General features: G+C 40.2%; 1 protein-coding gene across 4 annotated transcripts in view; it reads right to left on the bottom strand.

The window, feature by feature from the left end:
- The window catches only part of XRCC5 (X-ray repair cross complementing 5), a 133,151-nt gene extending 113,071 nt beyond the window's left edge, over window positions 1–20,080 (bottom strand). For 3 of the 4 annotated variants that reach the window (XR_006713145.1, XM_045481163.1, XM_045481164.1), the window contains exons 1-8: window positions 19,891–20,047; window positions 15,986–16,099; window positions 12,354–12,537; window positions 11,390–11,438; window positions 9,987–10,109; window positions 6,798–6,989; window positions 4,592–4,706; window positions 2,974–3,112 (exon numbers count right to left, since the gene is read on the bottom strand). Coding sequence is in view for 3 of the 4 variants with exons in the window: in XM_045481163.1 (XP_045337119.1) it covers window positions 2,974–3,112; window positions 4,592–4,706; window positions 6,798–6,989; window positions 9,987–10,109; window positions 11,390–11,438; window positions 12,354–12,537; window positions 15,986–16,099; window positions 19,891–19,911 (937 nt within the window). In the remaining variant the exon portion in view is untranslated. Of the gene's footprint in view, window positions 1–2,973; window positions 3,113–4,591; window positions 4,707–6,797; window positions 6,990–9,986; window positions 10,110–11,389; window positions 11,439–12,353; window positions 12,538–15,985; window positions 16,100–19,890 lie in introns of all 4 variants that reach the window. The other variant, XM_045481162.1, reaches the window with a different exon arrangement.
- Between the last annotated feature and the right edge of the window lie 506 nt (window positions 20,081–20,586).

Below are 20,586 nucleotides of genomic sequence, written 5' to 3'. Positions count from 1 at the left end.
AGAACAAGAGAAGAGCATCTGTTAAGCATATGGGGCCTCATTTTCTACAAGCTGAAATTAGCCTGACGCACACATTAGCAATACAAGCATGCTCCAGATCAAGCCTCCCTATACTGTTCCCAGGAATCAAATCACTGCCCCTTGTGACCAGTGGGGGAAAGCAGCAGCAGATACACAAACACCATATATGATACAGAGACGATTAAAATCTAATTACATTCTTTAAGCAGCATCTTCTGCAATCTAGTTACCTTAATGATTATCCAGCCCAGAAGAATGTAGCAAATGTAATGTACTAGTTATCCTCCAAAGATAAACTATGGTTGACTAAAGTACAAGTAGGATTTGTAAACATAATAACAAGAACACATTTATTCGGAAACCTAGAGACCTGAAGAGAAAAATGCCCAAAGGAAATTTTCAGAATAAAATGTTCTCAAAAATGCATGCTGGAGACATACAAATACCTAATAGAAGAAGCCAAAATTCTTCTATTTAGGAACATTCAATTGATAAGTTGGCTATTTCTCTGTATTTAAATTTACTTCATTTCTGGGATTATATTTTTCTTTTTAATTACTTCAGTTATTCATACAAATATAGGCTCTCGGTTTCTTAAAAATAACTCCTATGCTGTTCCAGGGCCTCTGTTCTAGGGAAGGTCATGCCCTTTCAATATACAGTCTCCTATGTTTGGGAGACAGAAGGATCATCAAAATGAAAGGATTCTGGCCTTGGGTAAATGGAAAGAAAAGCACATGTATCTTTACTCCAAGAAACAAATTTGTGTGTTTGGGGTAGATTCTATGATCCTGTATTTATCTGTTCCTGTCAATCTGCTGATGCCATGCATTTAATGAAAAAGAAACACACTTGTGTTTTCGTATATGTCTTTAAAAAAAGCTGGTGATGAAAACAAAAATCCCAACAAAAAATTATCAAGGGAATGTATGGTACATGATTAAGAGTGGTGCCTAAGCCAAATGTTTTTCATAACCCTTTTCTGTCATCAGACATTTTCTTACTTGAATTTTTTAACTTGAAAAGTCTAATTAAAACTGCCTTGTATTTTCTGGTTCATTTACTGAAAGAGCAAATCAGTATATAAGTTTTGTACATGGCAAGACATATAGAATAGACTGCATCATGTAACCATGTTCCTTTGCACGCATATGTATGCTAGTACCTCTGTCTACACATTAGGGGTAGAAAGGGGAGGGCAAGAAAAGGAAGTACGTGGTAACCACACAAAGGTACGAGACAAAAGCTTCACTGTGCTCTCTGCACTCAAACAATGCTTAACCCTTCCCTCTCCATTGCTCTGCCAATACATTTCCTTTTTGCCTAAACAGAGCTGGTGTTTTTGCTGCATCCAAAAGAACCGGTGCTTGTCTCTGTCATATTAATCTTCCTAACACACAGCCTCAGTGACACTCTGTGCCTCAAAACTATAAACGGCCCCAGGTTGATTTCAAAATGAAGCATCAACTAGTCCGCCTGTCATTCAAAAAGCCCTTCCTAATTCAGAAGAGTACATAGAAACAGACTCTGAAGTAGGACAGTCCTGGGTTCAGATTCTGCTAGTGGCTAGCTGCATGACTTTGAATATGTTAATGAATGTCTTTCAGCCTCAATTCTTTCATCTGTAAAATGGCATTAACAAGAGTGGGATGCCTGCTTCATTAGGCTGTTGTGGTGATTAAAAGAGAAAATTCAGGCTATTAGCTATCACTGCCAAGTACTAAACTGTGTATGACCAACACATCAACCCTATTACTTGTTATCACTGAGAAGTCCTCCACTTAACCATGCTTCCTTTTCAGTCATTATATGAGGATCATAAGATTAGCAAGTGAGGGGGCCATAATTCTAACTCGGGTCTGACTCCAAAACTCGAGTTCTTAACCACACTACAAAACTGAATTAGTAGGGACTGCAGGATCCTATAATTACATTTTCTACCCATAAGTAACCAGAAGAAAGGAATCGCAATCTCCATCACCTTAACCACTCTCCCCCACCACACATATAAATATACACAAGCATATTAGTGCTTTGCAAATTAAAACTATACTGGGCATCACAAAGCCTGGCAATTAATTTATCTAAAAATTCTAGTTTCTACCTTAACCCATCATTTGGTATCTTGCCGTTTTAGCTCTTGAAAACTCAGACACTCTCAGCTAGTTCCTAAGCCCTCTGGATAGAGCTGCTGTCTAGACACGCCATACAGATCAAATGGATATAATGTATGAAGTACAACTTTAAACATCCAGCAAACATAAAGCCATATAATGAACACAAATGTTCCAGATCCCCTTAAAGGAGAAAGCTGGCAAGATCCAGGATGCCTGAAACTGGCACTCAGAGGACTAATCACCATAGGAATAAAAAGTAAAATAAACAAAACAACTTGCTTCAGTCACATTAATAGAAGTATTCTCCTAGCTAGTATGTTTCCAACTTTAAAATAAAACCAAGTAGGGGTGTCTGGGTGGCTCAGTCAGTTAAGCGTCCGACTTCGGCGTAGGTCATGATCTCACGGTTTGTGAGTTCAAGCCCCACGTCAGACTCTCTGCTGTCCGTGCAGAGCCCACTTCAGATCATCTGTCCCACCAGCTCAGCTCGCACGTGCACTCACTCTCTCTCTCTCAAAAATAAATAAACCTTTAAAAAAACTAAAAAAAAAAAAAAAATAAATAAATAAATAAAACCAAGTATTAACTCCTGTCCCTTGAGGGCGTTTCAAACTCAGATGGAGTGCCCGGGTGCCCTCCTGGGAACGGTCCTGCCTAGGTCCCGACAGATGAGCTACATTTAGTTAGGACCTAGCATCTCACCGATCCCGCCGATAGTTGTGTATCTAGTACTCAGAAAAATATCTACAAAAAATAACAATAGAGATCCTCATCGGCCTCACATTGGCCTTCGAAAACCTCTTTTAGACACAAGTGAAAACTCTTGCTGGTGTACCTTGAATAGTGTCCTCTTTTGGAACCTCCGTTTCGTCGTCGTCCTGTAAGCAATAAACTGTTTCTTTTTGTATATCTTCTTTTTTTAGGGTTCTTGCATCCACAACTGTCCAAGACTTTTTAACTTTCTCCTGCATAATCTTATTTCCAAAAAGAAAAATAAAGGGAAAACAAAGAAAGCCATGATTTTAATCAATAAAAAATGAAAATCAAATCTACTCTCTCCAGGAAAAAAATTCAGAACAGTTACTCTAGCTGATTTGCTCTTGCCTATTGTGGAAATTTTAAGTTTATTTCATAACTCTCTCTACGTTTCATTTTCCCCCCAAGGTAACTGCCAGATACCTATTAGTATTTGTATGTACATAAATACTTTTTATACAAAACCTGCAGGCTAATAAAATAGGACCATACAATTTGTTACTACAGTTTTCCAATAAAGAAGAAAGGGAGAGCCATCCATCAGGAGCCAGAAATCCGTAAGGAAATCTGAAAAGGAAACTCGAAAAAAGAACGGGACGAGACTGCATTCTATTCTAGGCCTTGACGGCAGCTGAAACAAAGAAGTGCATCCAAGGTTTTCACAGGTGTAGCATGTGTTTTGGGATTAAGTCTCAGAATATACAAAAACATCTGAATATATAAACATATGTTTTTGTATATTTTCTATACTTAAATCTTTTTATGTATTTAGTTTGTACATTTAAGAAAAAAAGGCAAGCAGAGTCACAGGAAAACATGGAACACAGACTCATACTGAAACTGGAATCCCATCAAATAACTACCAAATGCACCTTATTTCTAAAAGCGTGCTCTTATGTACAAACATGCATATATAACAAAAGGCAATTTCTGAGTAACAAGTCACTATGTTTTTTAAGATTTTAAGTAATGTCCACCTAACATGGGGCTTGAACTCACAACCCCAAGATCAAGAGTTGCATGCTCCACTGACTGAGCCAGCCTGGTGCCCCGACAAATCAGTATTTTTTGATACGTAATGGATGCTGTTACTACCAGATCATTAATAACTGGATTGGGTGAGACTGAGTGTCCAAAACTCTGGACTTCTTTAGTGTATATCTATAGTTCTGCTATGATACTACGCTGACATGACTTGATGTGTTCCATTTTCTTTCCTTCAAAAAAAAAAAAAAAAAAAGAAAGAAACGAAAAAGAGACAGGAGGGAATTAACCTGGATTATAGACAATTCTTAAAACTTCCTCTCCTAATATGCCTTTTTACATAAAAGCTAAATAGAGATGGGAGGAACAAGGAGAGCAGTTAGAGAAGCAGTAATTATGGTACTGAATAACCCACACACGAATTGTCAGTTCCTTAAATAAGCATATTTGCCTGCCTGGCACATTGCTTGAAAAAACATGTATGGGGGCACCTGGGTAGCTCAGTCGGTTGAGTGTCCAACTTTGGCTCAGGTCATGATCTCACCGTTCATTCAAACCCCACGTTGGGCTCTGTGCCGACAGCTCGGAGCCTGGAGCCTGCTTTGGATTCTGTGTCTCCTCTTCTCTCTGCCCCTCCCCGCTCACACTACCTCTCTCAAAAATAAACAAACGTTAAAAAAATAAAATTTAAAAAATGTGAATGTATCACTCACCGCTTTGTAAGCCACAATTTTTATAGCCAAATTGGAGCCAATGGTCAGTGTGCAGAGCCAAGGGACGGAATACCTCTCAGTTTTCTTAAAGACACACAGTTGTCTCAGACTCTCACTTCACCAAAAAAAAAAAAAAAAAAAAAAAAAATTATATACACACACACACACCAAAAGCAACAATTTTAAAACATTAACTTGCACTGGATGATGCACTCAAGTTTTCCAGAATGAGAACGGAGTTGTCGTTGACGATAAGGAGGAACAGCAGGGGACAGCAGGAAAATGACAACCCCAAGTGAGGAGACAGCCAGAATACAACTGATTTGGCTTACGAAGAAGTTGAATTACATTACTGACAGGTAAAAAAAAAAGAGCATCTCTTTATTCTCCTACTCAATCTTCTCTTTCAACTTGGCCAGTGGTTAACATTTTTTTCAGGACCAAGAATATTTTGAGGATATGATAAAAGCACACCCATAAGAGTTTGCCCACAATTTAAAGGGTTCACCAACTCCCTGAAAACCATCACCCTGGGGATAAGAACCCCTGCTCCAGAATATCAAAGGGTAGGTACCATCCTTTAACATCACTGTTCATAACTCTATAATTTATTACTTAATTCCAATCACCCTTAAATAAAAAGCACATATATATGCACATAGTAGAGAGTATTAAATATTCTCCAGGGGATAAAGGAATTTAGTCCATATTTAGTCTTAAGGTAAAGCGGATAACTCTAGGCTTTTTATAGATGGGGATGGAGAATTGGGAAGAACCAACACAACGTAGAGTGCTACTTCATTTGAACAGAAGTCAAGATCAATTCTATTTTTATCTGGTCCCTAATCAAACACAGCAGAGAAGATTAGAGGAGATAAGTGGAATTTGTGGTATTCACTGAGAAAGGAATCAATGACCAAACACTCAAAGCACATAATCCAGACTATGATCAATCCTCCTAGTACAGATGAAAAACAGATCTACAAAAAGGTAAAGAGAATTATCTGACATCATTCAGAGTTATGGACAAAAAGGTTTCAAGAGGCTCCAACTTTCAGAAATAGTCTATAATGAACAGTAGATATTCTACTTGCTGCCCTGTTTGCAAAGTTTATGATACTCCTTGGCTTTGGATTTGTTGGGGGATGAATGGGTCTGAACCAGGTCTAACCTGTCCATAGGACCTCACTAGTTTGAGTGACATTAAAATCACCATGAGGTCTGAATTCGGTCCCAGGGCAAGTTCTAAAGACTAGCATCTAATACATAACATCTGAGAACAAGTGGAACATTTTTGCAGTAGATTTAAATCTCCCCAAGTAGAAGTCTAGATGAGAACAAGTCTAGCCCAGTGCTCTCCCATACAACTTTCTGCAATGATAGAAATGTTCTATTTCTAACCGTGCCAATCCAATGGGCTATTAAGCAAGCTCTTGGAAGGTGGCTAGTGTGACTGACTGAATTTTTAATTTTATTTAATTTTAATGAATTTAAATTTAAATAGCCACATGTGGATAACGGCTACTGTATCAGATGGCAAAGTTCTGGTCCACATCTTCACAGAAGAGCCAACACCAAAGTAGCTTCCAACTGTGAGTGTCATCACATACACAGACAGTAATTTCCCTCCCTGCCATGATACAGGAAAATAAACTTTTTTAACATTAATTTGTATTGGCTTACAATTTTTATTTATGATACCATGGTGAATATGTTAACTTAAGACATATTCTCGCATTAGAGCAAGCCATGTCCAAATTTGAAATAAACAACTTAGGAATATATATTTGCACATGCTACAGTAAGAATACACGTTATGACAGGAAACGTCACTTTACAGGATTCCTCACTGATTCCTTTGCCAACCCCTTGGGAAACTATCATTCAATTTCTAAAATTCTATTACCTACAATATTTCAAGGGTGTCTATATTTAGAAAATCAATACGTACTGTTTGTCAATTATATTTCACAAGAAATATTTTAAAATTGTGATTGAGGAAAACAAATTAGAGCATATACACCCTTAACTACTCAAAAAACTTAAAGAGGATCAGGGATTGGTACACCATTTCGTCCATAAAAATCAGAATATTTCTTACAGAATAACTGCTAATTCAAGAGTGGCTAATTAGGGAGCCCTCTGACCAAAAGAGAAATTTATATGGCTATGACTGAAAGTTAGAATCAATGTTTTCACTTCTTACCTGAAGGAATAAATTTCATCCAGCCCATCTTCACCTTCTAAAGACATCATCACCTTTTTCACCATCCGAATACCTTCTTTCTGCTGCTCAGTAATTCCTTTTAGAGGAAAGGAGGGTCCATGCTGGTCCAAGCAGGAGTTACCATCTCCTCTGTCCCCAGTTCCATCCTCCTTGCCAACAGGGAATGGCAAACTATCAGGAAAAGATCGGCAGTTGTTCATAAGACAAGCTCTGAAGCCAAATAATAAACTGGGTTCCCCTCCTGTGACTGTCACTCGCTGGCTTATGAGAAAATGGGCATGCCACTCACCTGAGCTTTCAATCCCTCCTCTCTCAAATGGCACTTATCACCTTTAGTCAATATCCTATCAGTTTCGAGTGACCAAAGCCTTTCTGGTTTGGTTAAAAGAGTGGAATTTCTTGGTTTACATAGCCAAATAATTCAAAGTGCAGGGTGGCACGTGACCTTCGGATGACTGGACGCAGTCTCACATGCCTCAAGGACCACCCCAACCCTCTCACTGTCCATTTCATCTCCATGTGCCCCTGTGCTGGCTCCACTCTCTCACTGGCTCCCTCCGCGTCACCCATGAGCTCTTTCAAGCACACACTGCTGGTTCTGCTACCAAAGAGGAATGGACTACGTGTTTAATGCTCGACTCTCAATTCAAAAAAGCCAGGGATCAGTGATAACCTGGGGACCAGATCTAGAAGATGCTCGCTCTCATTCGAGCCAGGAGGTTAAAGTGCAGGAAGGACTGCTTCCTAGAAAAAGGCAGGTGATATTCTAGGCAGCCAAAAAGAAGAAGAATAAAAAATAAAATAAATAAAATAAACACCTTTAATAATCCCTCAATGTTATTTTAAGGATTAAATGGCAGAATGTGTATAATATACTTAAATAATGTTATCTTTATTACTGTACATTTAGAATTCCCAGACAGACATCAGTGAATTGCTGGAAATAGGTAAAACCAATTCTTTCACGTGTTTCATTCTGTTTGAAATGAGACCAAAACTACTAGATGGGGTTACCAGTCATGGAGATATTCAATAATCAATATACAAATTGAAAAATCAACCAACCAAGCGCATTTTATGATAATTCTCTACATGATACTTCATAAATGTTTTCATGTAAACAACCTCGTTTAATCCTACACATTAGGTGGATAAAAATTTCTACCTCCATTTCCTAAAAAGAAGCTGAAGCTGCATGGCAAAATCCGGCCGAGCCACAGCCAGTGAGCGATGCAGCGAGGACTCGGTCACCTGAGAGGGCAAGGTGCAGGAGCACCCGCAGTGTGTCACAGCACTGCCCCTAGAAACCCAAAGAGCAACCTTTTCAGTTCCCTCAACATCACCTACTGGTCAACTCTGTGTGGCTGGTTATTTTAAGGTGATTTCTTTACCATTTCATCTGCTATAACTAAAATAAAGCTTCCTGTTTAATTTTGTCGACGTATACCCAGCATGACAGATACGCACATCCTGCATGACCTATCAGATAAAGAGCTTCTACAGAGCAGGGCATGGGACACAGGGTTCACATCAGGCTGTGGCTGCTTCCATTAACAACCTAGAAGAGAGATGCAGCTCTTTCTGCCCACAGGTCCTGTCCTGGTGCTATAATAAAAACACCCTTTTGCACCAAAAAAACAAAACAAAAAAACAGACCTGGAAGATGGGAAAAGTGACATGAACATGAAGAGTCAGGAAGTTATCCTGGAAAAAGAAGTTACAGTAACAGTTCTTTCTACCCTGCTTTCCACCAGATATAAACTTTCTCAGTAGCCAACAGAACAAACTAAAAATGAGGTCCAAGGAATGAGCCTACTCAGAACACAGTGGTTCTTAGACCTGCTGGTATTCTGTTTACTCCAATTACAACAATCATCCACGGGATACACCAAACAATAAAACCAGAAACTCTACTTTGTATGCCAGAGATCTGTAGCACAAGCACAAATACAAGAAAAAAACAGCCAAATAAGCAGGTAGTGGTAAGGCTACATTCCCTCTTCAACACGCTCTGCAGTATTGCTCAGACAAAAAAGTAGCCCTTTCCAATGACATTGACAGAAGTGCAGGATGCTTCAACCCTGTAAAGGCATCCTGAAATTATGAACAGGGAACAGAAGCCAGGCAGAGCTTTTGAAGTACTTAGAAAGCCTCAATTCAATAAGACGAAAAGTGTCACTTAAAAAGCACTTAATTTCTCTGAAGTACTATCTTAACAAGTATCAGACTGATGGGTTATTCTGAACTATTTCTCTACAGTTCTACAGAAAGGAGCTGCCCCTCAGCAGTCTTAAGAGGTACATACATGCAAGAGAGGTTCTTAATTTCCAACGGCAGGCATTTCAAAGAAGCCGAAGGCTTACCATTCTGAGCTGGAGGCTTCCTGGTATAGCTCTCAGTCTGAAAAATGAGTGTACTCAGAAGACTGGTAAGTCAACATCCTATATTATCACTCTGCTTTCACCAAAAATAAAACAAGAAAAACAGGTTTCAAATGCAACAGGAAGGATTAGTGTGGTGAAAAAGAACTTTCTTGTTAGGGATTGAAGATAAAGAAAGTAAATGCCTGGGGAAGGAGGGACTCTGCCTTGCAACAAATTATGAGATATTTTGTGAACATTTTTGCTCAGAATCTGCATACCCCATGCCTAAATACACACAAGCAAATTACATCTTATGTACGTGTGTGTATCCTTTAGATTTAAAAGTTAAAAAATAAGCATTCTACAGGTTTAAAATAATTCTCAGGTTGGCATTCCTCTCTACCTTAAAAACATCTACTGCTCGCATAACAGTACTCTGGAACTGCTGAAGAAAAGAAACCATCAATCTGGTAATTGTTTGGATAAAGTCTTCTATGCAAGCAAGAAATAAACTGAATATCCTCCAAAGATTCCTGAATTCTTTGAGTCCAAGAAGCATGAACATACCATCTACTACTGAGCTAAATTCTGTGTCACTGTGACTTTCATCCCCTTACCATTAAAACTCAGAGTTCCTGGAATTAAGGGTACTCAGTGAATGTTTGCTGAGGTCAGTCATCTAACATATTTCAACTGTGAGCGCAAAGAGAAGACTTGTGGGAACCAAGAGCTTTAGAAAGGGGCCCTACTCCCTGCGTTATGAGAGCACAGGATTGGTCTTCAGACGTTATTCTCATGATCTTACAAGAACTGCAGGGAGATGCCAGATTTCTCCAAGTTATGGATTATAATATCCAGCTGATCTTGGCTGAATGGGCTGCTGAGGTCAGTGAACACTTCAATATGCCTCTTTCCAAACTTCTTTCCGCTAAAAGAGAAAGTTATCACAATAAGAAATCATTCTCCCGAATTATCGCTTACAAACTCAAATGCACTTGGTCACTGGACTTAGAGACAGGCTAAGAAATGAATCTCAATACAGTTAAGAAATGTGATTACATTCTAGAGCCCCACATATCACTGATGCTCAGTTAAGTTCTACTAAACATATAGTCAGCCTGGTTACAATTCATACTTTTTAGCATCTTGGGCAAAATTTTTGAGCATTGTGGATATTAAATCCCTGATCTCCCAACTTTAACTTCAGTTAAATATATGGTCACTGGGATTAGAAAGGATCCCTTGGGTGCCTGCGTGGCACAGTTGGTTGGACAGCTGACTTCAGCTTAGGTCATGATCTTGCGGTTCATGGGTTCGAGTCCCGCATCGGGCCCTGTGCTGAGAGCTCAGAGCCTGGAGCCTGCTTTGGATTCTGTGTCTCCCTCTCTCTCTGCTCCTCCCCTGCTTGTGCTCTGTGTCTGTCTCTCAAAAATAAATAAATGTTAAAAAAAATTTTTTTTTTTTTTTTAAAAGAAAAGGATCCCTTCCCAGCCTCCACTTAGGCAGAGTATAAACAAGGAACTCTCCCAGTAACTACAACTTCGGTCTCCTGAGGGTTCACTTTCCAAACATGCTGGCTCAGTTCCACTCACAGGGCTACTGGCAGGATTTTACACAAAATGTACAGAGATTGAGAAATGAAAATACAAATTGAGGCCTGAGATTTTAGTACTAATGTTTTTCCTAACAGTCAAGGAACGGGTGGGTGTAAATAGATTCAAAGACCCATATTTTAAAGGCAAAATAATTAAATAATGAATCAGGTGGCTGGTCAGAGCTAGGCATTTTCTTTTTCTTTTTTTTAATACTACAATTTTATTTTTTTTAATTTTATTTTTTTAGTTATTGTAATTCCAGTTAGTTAACATATGGTGCTATATTAGTTTCACACATTTAATTTCAGTCAGATTATGAACAATACCATATAGAAGTTTTTAAAGTTCCTGGTAATCAAGTCAAATAGGAAGGAAGTTGAAATAAGCCAAACATGTATTTCTCCCAGAGAAATTCCCACAAACTATAGCCCTTGCTCTTTTTAAACTTAAAAAAGAGAGGCTGAACTGAACCATTGAATTCTATCAAATGGTTCTTTAGCCACACAAACATGCTGCTTGATTAGCAATGAATCACACATGTACAGAATACAGCAACACATACAATTTCTGCAGAATGACTCATTTCCACCTCTCTTCAATTGAAGACACTTACACAGTTTCTTGTTGAATCACATCCATGCACACAACGAGTGCATCCAGGACTCAGCTAGTTAAGGGCAGAAAATATCACTAAACAGTCCCTTTATCCCAAGATCATGCAACTTTTTTCCAGTGAAGTCCACAGTGCTTGAAACCATGAACTCTGGGCTGACTCTGTGAGGATTTAAAAGCACTTGCCAAAGAGTGCTTTTTCCAACATTTATTTCACTAACACATAATCACATATGCTGTAATCACATATCACAGTATATATCCTGAAACATATAATCAGGAAAAAATAAAATAAGCCCAAGGTAATCTAACACATTCCCATGCATCGAAACAAAAATTATGATGTCATTTTACAATATCTAGAATCCATTTTTCGTGATTAGAGTCCACTCTTAAATATGACCTGAGCCATAATGTGGCATTTGTAAGTCACTCTTAGCACAGCAGCACCTCCCAGTGATCAGGGAGAACATTACGGTTTAGAAAAGTACGAGTAACCACTTAAAATCATAGTACATGTGGAAGAAATTGGAAATCTCAGTTTAGATATCGGTCTGATTTTGGACACAAAAATACCCTCCATCCAGGAAAGCATAGGGAATGCTAATGCTACTTTCTTCTACAAATATGTTCTTTACATGCAAACATTTCCAGCCATCACCACCACTAAACCTTCTGCACATAACAATACAGAAATATACCCACTGGTATCTTTCCCTTATGGTGCCTCCGAACCACTCAGTATCACTAGTGCAGAGAAGGGGCAAGTGGCTAGAGGGTCAGGAGTGCAGATATCCAACCCAACCTGAATAAATCCCAACACACAGCATCATCTCCATGTCTTCAGAGCCAAAAAATGCCCATATACTCAGAGGTGGGCTTCTAGTGAGCCTCACCAAACTGGATTATGATTCCTCAGATTAAAGGAAATTTCTGAAGAGTCTTCTCTGGCTGAAAAAGGATACAGTCAGCTTGTTGAGAGCCTGGTTGGATTTTGCTTTCGATGTCCTCCAGCAGGTCAAAATCTGGTAGCATCAGGTGTCTGTGGACTGTGATGTTCTGATACTGATCCTTACCAGCAAGGGCATTCTCAGTACCATCTGTACCAAAAAGGACTAATGCAATTTCATCCTTGCTCTCAGCAAACACCTAGAGAAGAACGTGCAAAGGTTAAGAATCATAAACTACCACCTGAAAGGCAGTAGATACCTAACCTTCAAGGAGCAATACAACCATACCTCCCTATGGCATGTTCCTGGGTCCACTGTCAACAACAGAATACTGGGCTAGATGGCCCATGGGACAATGACAATTCACAGGTTCTAAGAAGACTTTTCCGTTGACTATAGGTCCCATCTCTCATTTCAACAGAATTACAGGTGGGAGAATGGGAGAGTGGTTAACTACTCTTGATAACTTCCAGCCCAATCAGACTCTAATTCTCAATGAAAACTAATTATGGATAATTTGAAAAGCTTTTACTCTTTTTGGAAGTATTTTCCAGAGGACTAAAAAAAAAATTACTGGTTCATATCCTCTAACCCAGCAATTTCATTCATAGGTATATATACCATAGAGAAATTCTTGCTCATGTACTCAAGAAGACAAGGACAAGAGAGTTCACTTCAGCACTGTTTATAACAGAGAAAAAGTAGAAACTGACCATCCATCCACAGGATGCAAAAACACATTGCAGAATATTTATACAATATTATACCCCAGTAAAAAAAAAAAATGAATAATTTGTGCATGTTTTTCAGTATGAATAAATCTTATAATTATGGTTGAGAAAAAATAAGTTGCAGAATTATATGTACCATATTATAACATTACATGTTTTGAAAGCTTCATACAATAGTAAATATTTATGAATATACTTATGTCCTAAAGTATTAAATATACATGGTAAGGACTATGAAAATCCTGAAGTAAAGAGAGAAAGAAAAAGGAAAAAAGAGGATCGGGAAGGGATACACAGGGACTCGCAAGTTTATCAGTAATTATTATTATTATTATTTTTTAAGCAAAAAAGAAAAAGACGGGCATCTGGGTGGTTCAGTTGGATGAGCATCTGACTCTTGGTTTCAGCTCTGGTCATTATCTCATGGTTGTGGGATTGAATTCCACTTGGGCTTTGTGCTGAGCATGGTTGAGATTCTCTCCCTCTCCCTCTGCCCCTCCCCCGCATGTGCGTTCGCTCTCTCTCTCAAACATTTAAAAGAAGAAAAAGAAATCAAATATGGTTAAAACTTGAGTACTGTATAGTGCTAGACAATGGGAAAATAGCTTTGCATCACAGTATTCTCTGTATTTGCCTCCTTCCTGAAACATTTCATAATAAAATGCAAAAACAAAAAACAGGATCTAACAAAAACACAGTCTTGTTCCCACCTACTTAACCGTAGCCCTCTCCACCAGTGGGAAGAGTGCTGTGTAGACAGAGGATGGAATTGTGTCTTTCCTCATTCGGGTTTGGTCTGTTAAGTTCCCCAGTGTGTTAAGAATTGCAAATACATCCCCGGTTGCACCTGGAGAAAAAAATTCCAGCTGCTGGGCTTCAAACATGTCCAGCACACCATGGGGCAGGCCAGCTAGAACTCTATTTGCATCCTGGGCAAGGATTCATATTAAAGCCAGGTAATCCTGCTCAACAACAAAACTTCAGCCAGGAGAGGGAAGGCAATTCTGAGTGCAGCATGAGACTGGCATCAGGTATCGTCTCCTAGCCTTCCAGATCCACACTGCCACGGAATAGGCAGAGCCAAAAATAAAAACTGAAAGCACAGTTTCTTAAAAAAAAAAAAAAAATCTATGCACTGGGGTACATGGCAGCATTACTGAAACACAACTAATACAAATTACTATAACCAGGAATGGAGTTAGAACATTCTCTTCTTGACACATTAAGGAATCCAGGTCATCAGAATTTGTTAAAATCTAGGATGACAGGTAGGGTGTCAGTGTCACAGTGAAAAGGGCAACACCCAGAGCAAACCGGTGTCCAGGAGGAATAGCGGTTGCCAGTGAATGAAGAATTTCGTGGACTTAGCAAAAGTAGCACTCGTACCAGGTAGAAGGGACAGAAATCAAGAGAGGAATGTCATTTACCACCCACCTCCCATCCCCGCCCCGCTGAATGTGAGTGGGTCTTAGTGACTTGCTAGACTAACAACAGCAGAAATGACTTTCTGGGATTTCTAAAGCTAGGTCATAAAAAGCCACATAGACGGGTCACTCTTAGGAACCCTCTTGCAATGTTGGTGGGAATGAAAACTGGTGCGGCCACACTGGAGAGCTGTACAGAGTTTCTCAAAAAACTAAAAACTGAACTACCCTATGATCCAGCAATTGTACTATAAGGTCTTTACCCAAAGGATACAAAATACAGATTTGAAAGGGTACATGCACCCCAACATTTATAGCAGCATCATCAACAATAGCCAAACTACGAAGAGAGCCCAAATGTCTATTGACTGATGAGTGGATAAAGAAGATGTGATATATATCTACAATGAAATATTTACTCAGCCATCAAAAAGAATCAAACCTTGCCATTTGCAATGACATGGATAGAGCCAGAATGTATTATACTAAGGGAAATAAGTCAATCAGACACAGACGAATACCACATCATTTCACTCAAACGTGGAATTTAAGAAACAAAACAGATGAACATACGGGAAGGGGAAAAAATAAGGAGGAAAAACAAATCACAAGAGACTGTCAACGACAGAAAACAAACTGAGGGCTGATAGTGATAGATGGGGGATGGGCTACATGGGTGACGGGTACTAAGGAGGGCACTGGGGATGAGCACTGGGTGTTGTATGGAAGTGATGAATCACTGAAGTCTACTCCTGTGACTAATATTGCACTGTATGTTAACTGAAATTTAAATTGAAGAAAAAAAATTTTTCCTCCTTCGGACTTTCCCTCTTGGGCCCAGCTGCCACACTGTGAGAATCCCAAGCTCCATGGAACAACCACATGTAAGAGTTCTGATGGATAGCCCCAGCTGAGTTCAAAACCACCAGAAGACATGACTACTAGCCATGGGAGTGAGCCATGTGAGACGTCTGGCTCAGTTTAGCCCTCAAATAATTCAGCCCAGCCACCATCTGAGTGGACCTACACAAGAGGCCACAGAGGCCCAGCTGAGCCACCCAGTCATCCCCAAACCATGAGAACTGATTTAAAAAAAAAAAAAAAAAAAAAATCATTTAAGACATGAAGTTTTGGGATAGTATGTTACCAACAAAAGGTAACTGGAATAGGATTTGTTCAAGATTACCAGGTTAATAAATGACACGGCAGAGCAAAGATTCAAACCCAGGCCACCTGGCTCCAGAGATTATTACATTGTCTTGTTTCTCATGAAAACTGTAATTTCTACTGTAGAGGCCAGAAGAAAGGAAGAAAAAAATGTCAGGCTCTAGTGGTAGTTGGACTTACACGTAAGTATATGTAAAAAACCTCCTCAGATTCCCACAAACACTGGGGCCAGACATCATAAGCAGGCTGGTATCTTGTGTTACTAAGTGGAGACAACAACCAGTTAAAACATGAGTTACCTGCTCAAGGCCAGGCTGAAACTTACCTGTCGCTGCACAAACATGGTCATCAACTTCTTCGCTAGTTCAAATGGAGATTCTTCGCCAGGAAGGGAGTTACTCATGGCAGACCCCACATCCATACAGAGCACAATAGCTGCCTAGAAACAAAGTTCCAAAGAGAGAAAATGTTAATGGTCATAAAAAAAGAAAACAGATATGTCCTTTTCTTATTTCACCCACAGAACCTGTACTTTAGGGAACTTAGGGGACGCATGGCAAAAGGGGGGGGGGGGTGGTGTTCCGCCTAGTGTATGTAAGACATGTAAATGTTTACTACAGAGAAACTTTACTTTTTTTTTTTTTAATGTTTATTTTTGAGAGAGAGAGAGACAGAGCATGAGCAGAGGAGGGGGAGAGAGAGAGACGGAGATACAGAATCTGAAGTAGGATCCAGGCTCTGAGCTATTAGCACAGAGCAAGGCTTGAACTCACAGACCATGAGATCATGACCTGAGCTGAAATCAGATGCTCAACTGATGAGCTACCCAGGCTCCCCACTACAGAGAAACTTTAAAATCGCCCTAATATTTTCTAAAAGATAGAAAGCAAGTGGGGCACCTGGCTAGTTCAGTCAGTAGATCACACGACTTCTAATCTAGGGGTCATGAGTTCAAGCCCCACATTGGGCATGGAGCCTATTTAGAAAGCCAGGGGGCACATGGCTGGCTCAGTTGGTTAAACGTCCAATTTTTCATCTCAGCTCAAGTCTTGACCTCAGGGTTGTGAGTTCAAGCCCCGTATTGGGCTCCACACTGGGTATGGAGCCTACTTAAAAAAAAAAATAGAAAGCCAGGATAGGAGCATGCTCCAGGAAGCTGCTGCTCCTTTGGCCTGAGCCCAAGAATAAACTAATGGGAAGCAAATCTGAAAACCCATAGGCCAGAGCTAAATCCAGCCCATCTGAGCCCAAAATACATCAGACATACTGCAGCTGATTTGTAGAACCACAAGCATGAGAACAGATGCTTATTCTGTAAGTTACTGATTTGGGGATAGCTTGCTTGTTATGAAGCATTTTTGTGGCAACAGGAGACTGCTACAATCTTTATGTACTAAAATGATACACCCCAGCAATTTAAATCAGTTTGGGAACTGGGGATCTAGAATGAAGACTAAGACACCAAATCTATTCTGGTAGGGGACATAGACACATAAACAAATAATACCAACACAATATTCCATGACAGATGTGGGCAGTGGGCACTAAAATACACAGGAGGATCATCTATCCAAGACTGGTAGAAGGGATAGAGGAGGAGTAAGGAGGCAGAAGAGGTTTCTGGATGTGGTTTTTGGGTGAGTCTTAAAGAATGTTTAGGAGTTAATCACGTGAATAAGGAGAGTTACAGGTAGAGGAACCACATAAATAAAGACACCTAGTCATTAGATAGCAATCACATACATAGAGGACTAAGGAAATAGGGGAAATAAACTAAAATAAAATGGTTACATGTAAAGTTCTATGTCTGAGATCCAGAATTCAACTGAATATGAGCTGAAAGAGATCTGAACAAATAGCAACTCACAATTTCAGTGTGGATTATACAAATGAGTCACCAATATGACATGGCTACAGCACTACATCTCCCACACCAATCTCATTCCATTCTCCAAAATATTTTAGGTTGTATCAACAGTGTACTGAATTCAAAGAAGGAAAACAAAGTTCTTCTGGTGAAAAACGACTAGATTAGCAAACCGGAGACCATCAGGTCCCACCTTCATTACAAATTAGCTCTGAGTCCTTGGGAATGTCACATAAAACCTCACTGTTAATTCAGAGGCAGGAAGCAGTTGTTGAACTAGATGAGATCCAAGGCCTTTTCCAGAGTTAAGGCAATGACAGCCTCACCTGTGCTTTGTACTGATCAGACCACATTTGACAAACTGTGAGCTGTCCTGAGCACCCTATCTTAGGAGAAATACTAATTACAACAGAACATGAAATAAGCAGATTAGAGAAGGATCTAGAGAAAATGTGATGTGAGGAACTATTTGAAAAAACTAGATATCTGAGCCAGATGAGAAGATTTAGGAGAACATGATAGTTCCGCCCAAATATTTGGCACCTGTGTTATAAAAGAATTGGCCAGAGAGAATAAGCAAGAATAGGATCAACATATGGAAGTTACAGGAAGACTAGTTTGACTCGATGAAAAGAGGAAAAATAACATCAAGAAGTGATCAATAAAAAACCACTGTTTTCTGAAGCAGTGATCTCCTGATCCTAGGAGTGTCAGAAAAATCTAGAGGAGTTCCTATCAGAGAAGTTACAGATGATTTCTAAGTTTGGTTATATCTCAGGCAACACGTGGAAACTTAAGTTTTTCCCTAGTTTAAAAAGCACTGAACATAAATGCACTAATATGAAGAGATTTCTAGAGTAAAGACAGTACGTTTGAAGAAAGGTTGGTAATAAACTACAAACTTCCCTTGAGAACAACAAAATTTACACCCCATAGTTTCAATGCCCTGAGTATAAGAATCTTTAAAAAATTTAAGAGTCCCAAAATATGTTGCTGCATTTATCTAATACACATTCATAAAAGCTATTTTTAAACCAGAAAACTCTAAGAGGACTAAAAATCTTTTAGTAGGAATCAAGTATCCAAAAAATGGCATCAAGGGTGTTCAAAATATGCAACTTCTTTCCGGAACCAAAAGAATGGTCTGTGTAACACTTCCAACTTCCTTTCTGGCAAGGAATAAGAAAACCAGGGAAGGGAAACTGAGCAACATAGTAACTCTTTATTAACACACGGAAACAATACAGACTGTGAGAATTTTGCTGCAAGTCCACCTGCCATAAACAGTTGTTCCACTAGAGCTGCAGTATTTTAAGCAACTGAAAGGGAGGACAAAAAGGTAAGTGGCATCGAATGCTCATAATCGCTTTAATCCACATTTCCCAATGGGGACTTGAGGGGACTAGGGATCGTTGTTGAAATTCCTATCTTGTTTATCTGTATATGGGATGCCTAGTAAAGGGCCTAGCCTTTGGATGGTTGGATGGATGAACAAACAATTCCCTGGAACACATCTCCCTCTAGTGATCATTCAGAGACAACCACCACTCTCTGCCTATATTGAAAAAAGTCATTTAAAAATTCCATCATAATGTCTATTATTAATGTGGGACAATGAGGGTCACAGGCTCCTAGCAACAGATAGGGCTCTGAAACCTGACAGCCTGGGGTCACGTATGAATTCCACCTCTTACGGACTGGATAACCTTGGGCTAATCATTTCACTTTCTTTATGCCCCAGTTTTCTCAACTGTAAACTGGGAATAACAGTTCTCACCTCATGGGTTTGTTGTGGAGATTACATGGGATAAGAATAAAGCATTTACATCAGTGCCTTACAGGGTAAATTTTCGATAAATGTGAAAGATTGTTACAGAGGTAATAACATGGCACTTTACGTTTTAAGTTACGTATTTTACTCACAGACCCTCTCTGAACTTCTCCAAGTCTGTGGGCAGGTGCTTATCAAACCTTTCATTCTCGTATAGATTTTATAAAAACTAAGGCTCAGAAATGGAGGAGTTGGAAGAAGTGATGGAGGAGAAGAGGTTGGACTAAGAAAGAAAGAGGGTGGGGAAGAGGTGGGACAAGGAGGTGATGAGGCGGAAGTCAGAGGATGGGAGGGCCGAGGAGGCGGAGTGAGGGGGGAGTAGACGAGGCTCAAATTCAGGTCTTCTGACTCCAAATCCCCAGTTTTTCTTAGCGCAGCCTCCGGGCCGACCCTCGGGATCCGGCCACGGGCCGCCGCGATCACCTCTTCTTTCCCCCATCCTTGGCACCGCGGTGATCCCATGATTCCTGCTTCCGAACCACCCTCTCCGGATGCCCTGCACCAGGAAAACCCAACGCCACGCTCTGTCTACCTTACTCCTGGACCGCGCCATGTTGTCCGCGCGCGGGTGCCTCAGCCGCCTCTTCCGGGCAGGAACCCCGCGCACCGCTGCAAAGGTCCGGCGGAATCGGAGGCAGGGCGTCGTAAAAAGGGCCGCAACTCAAGGAGCCTGGAAGAGGCGGGGAAACTGTGCGCTGACGCTCAGAGCATGCGCAGATACTTTGCCTCCTGCCTTGGTGAGGCGCTTGCGGACCTGGAGCTGCTCAGGTCTTTAGAATTAGGTAAAGATGAATCGCTGCTCTCAAAGATTCGCTTCCCTTTCCCGTTATTGAGAGTAATCCCTGCAGCAGTTAGTGTCAGAGTTCTGGAGTTCGAGTTCTTTGGGTAGGAGTATGAATCCAGAAAATCACCTAGCTTCTCTAAAAGCCTGTTGTGGGCGTTTCTGTTTTTGTTTTTGTTTTGTTTTGTTTTTCAAAAAGGGGCTAATGAAAGAGTAAACAGGGGCGCCTGGGTGGCGCAGTCGGTTAAGCGTCCGACTTCAGCCAGGTCACGATCTCGCGGTCCGTGAGTTCGAGCCCCGCGTCAGGCTCTGGGCTGATGGCTCAGAGCCTGGAGCCTGTTTCCGATTCTGTGTCTCCCTCTCTCTCTGCCCCTCCCCCGTTCATGTTCTGTCTCTCTCTGTCCCAAAAATAAATAAACGTTGAAAAAAAAAATTAAAAAACAAAAA

This window comes from Leopardus geoffroyi, chromosome C1 (genome assembly GCF_018350155.1).
Source record: "Leopardus geoffroyi isolate Oge1 chromosome C1, O.geoffroyi_Oge1_pat1.0, whole genome shotgun sequence".
Taxonomy (NCBI): Eukaryota; Metazoa; Chordata; class Mammalia; order Carnivora; family Felidae; genus Leopardus; species Leopardus geoffroyi.
Note: the sequence above shows the minus strand (reverse complement) of the source record. Positions and strands in the feature narration are given on the sequence as shown.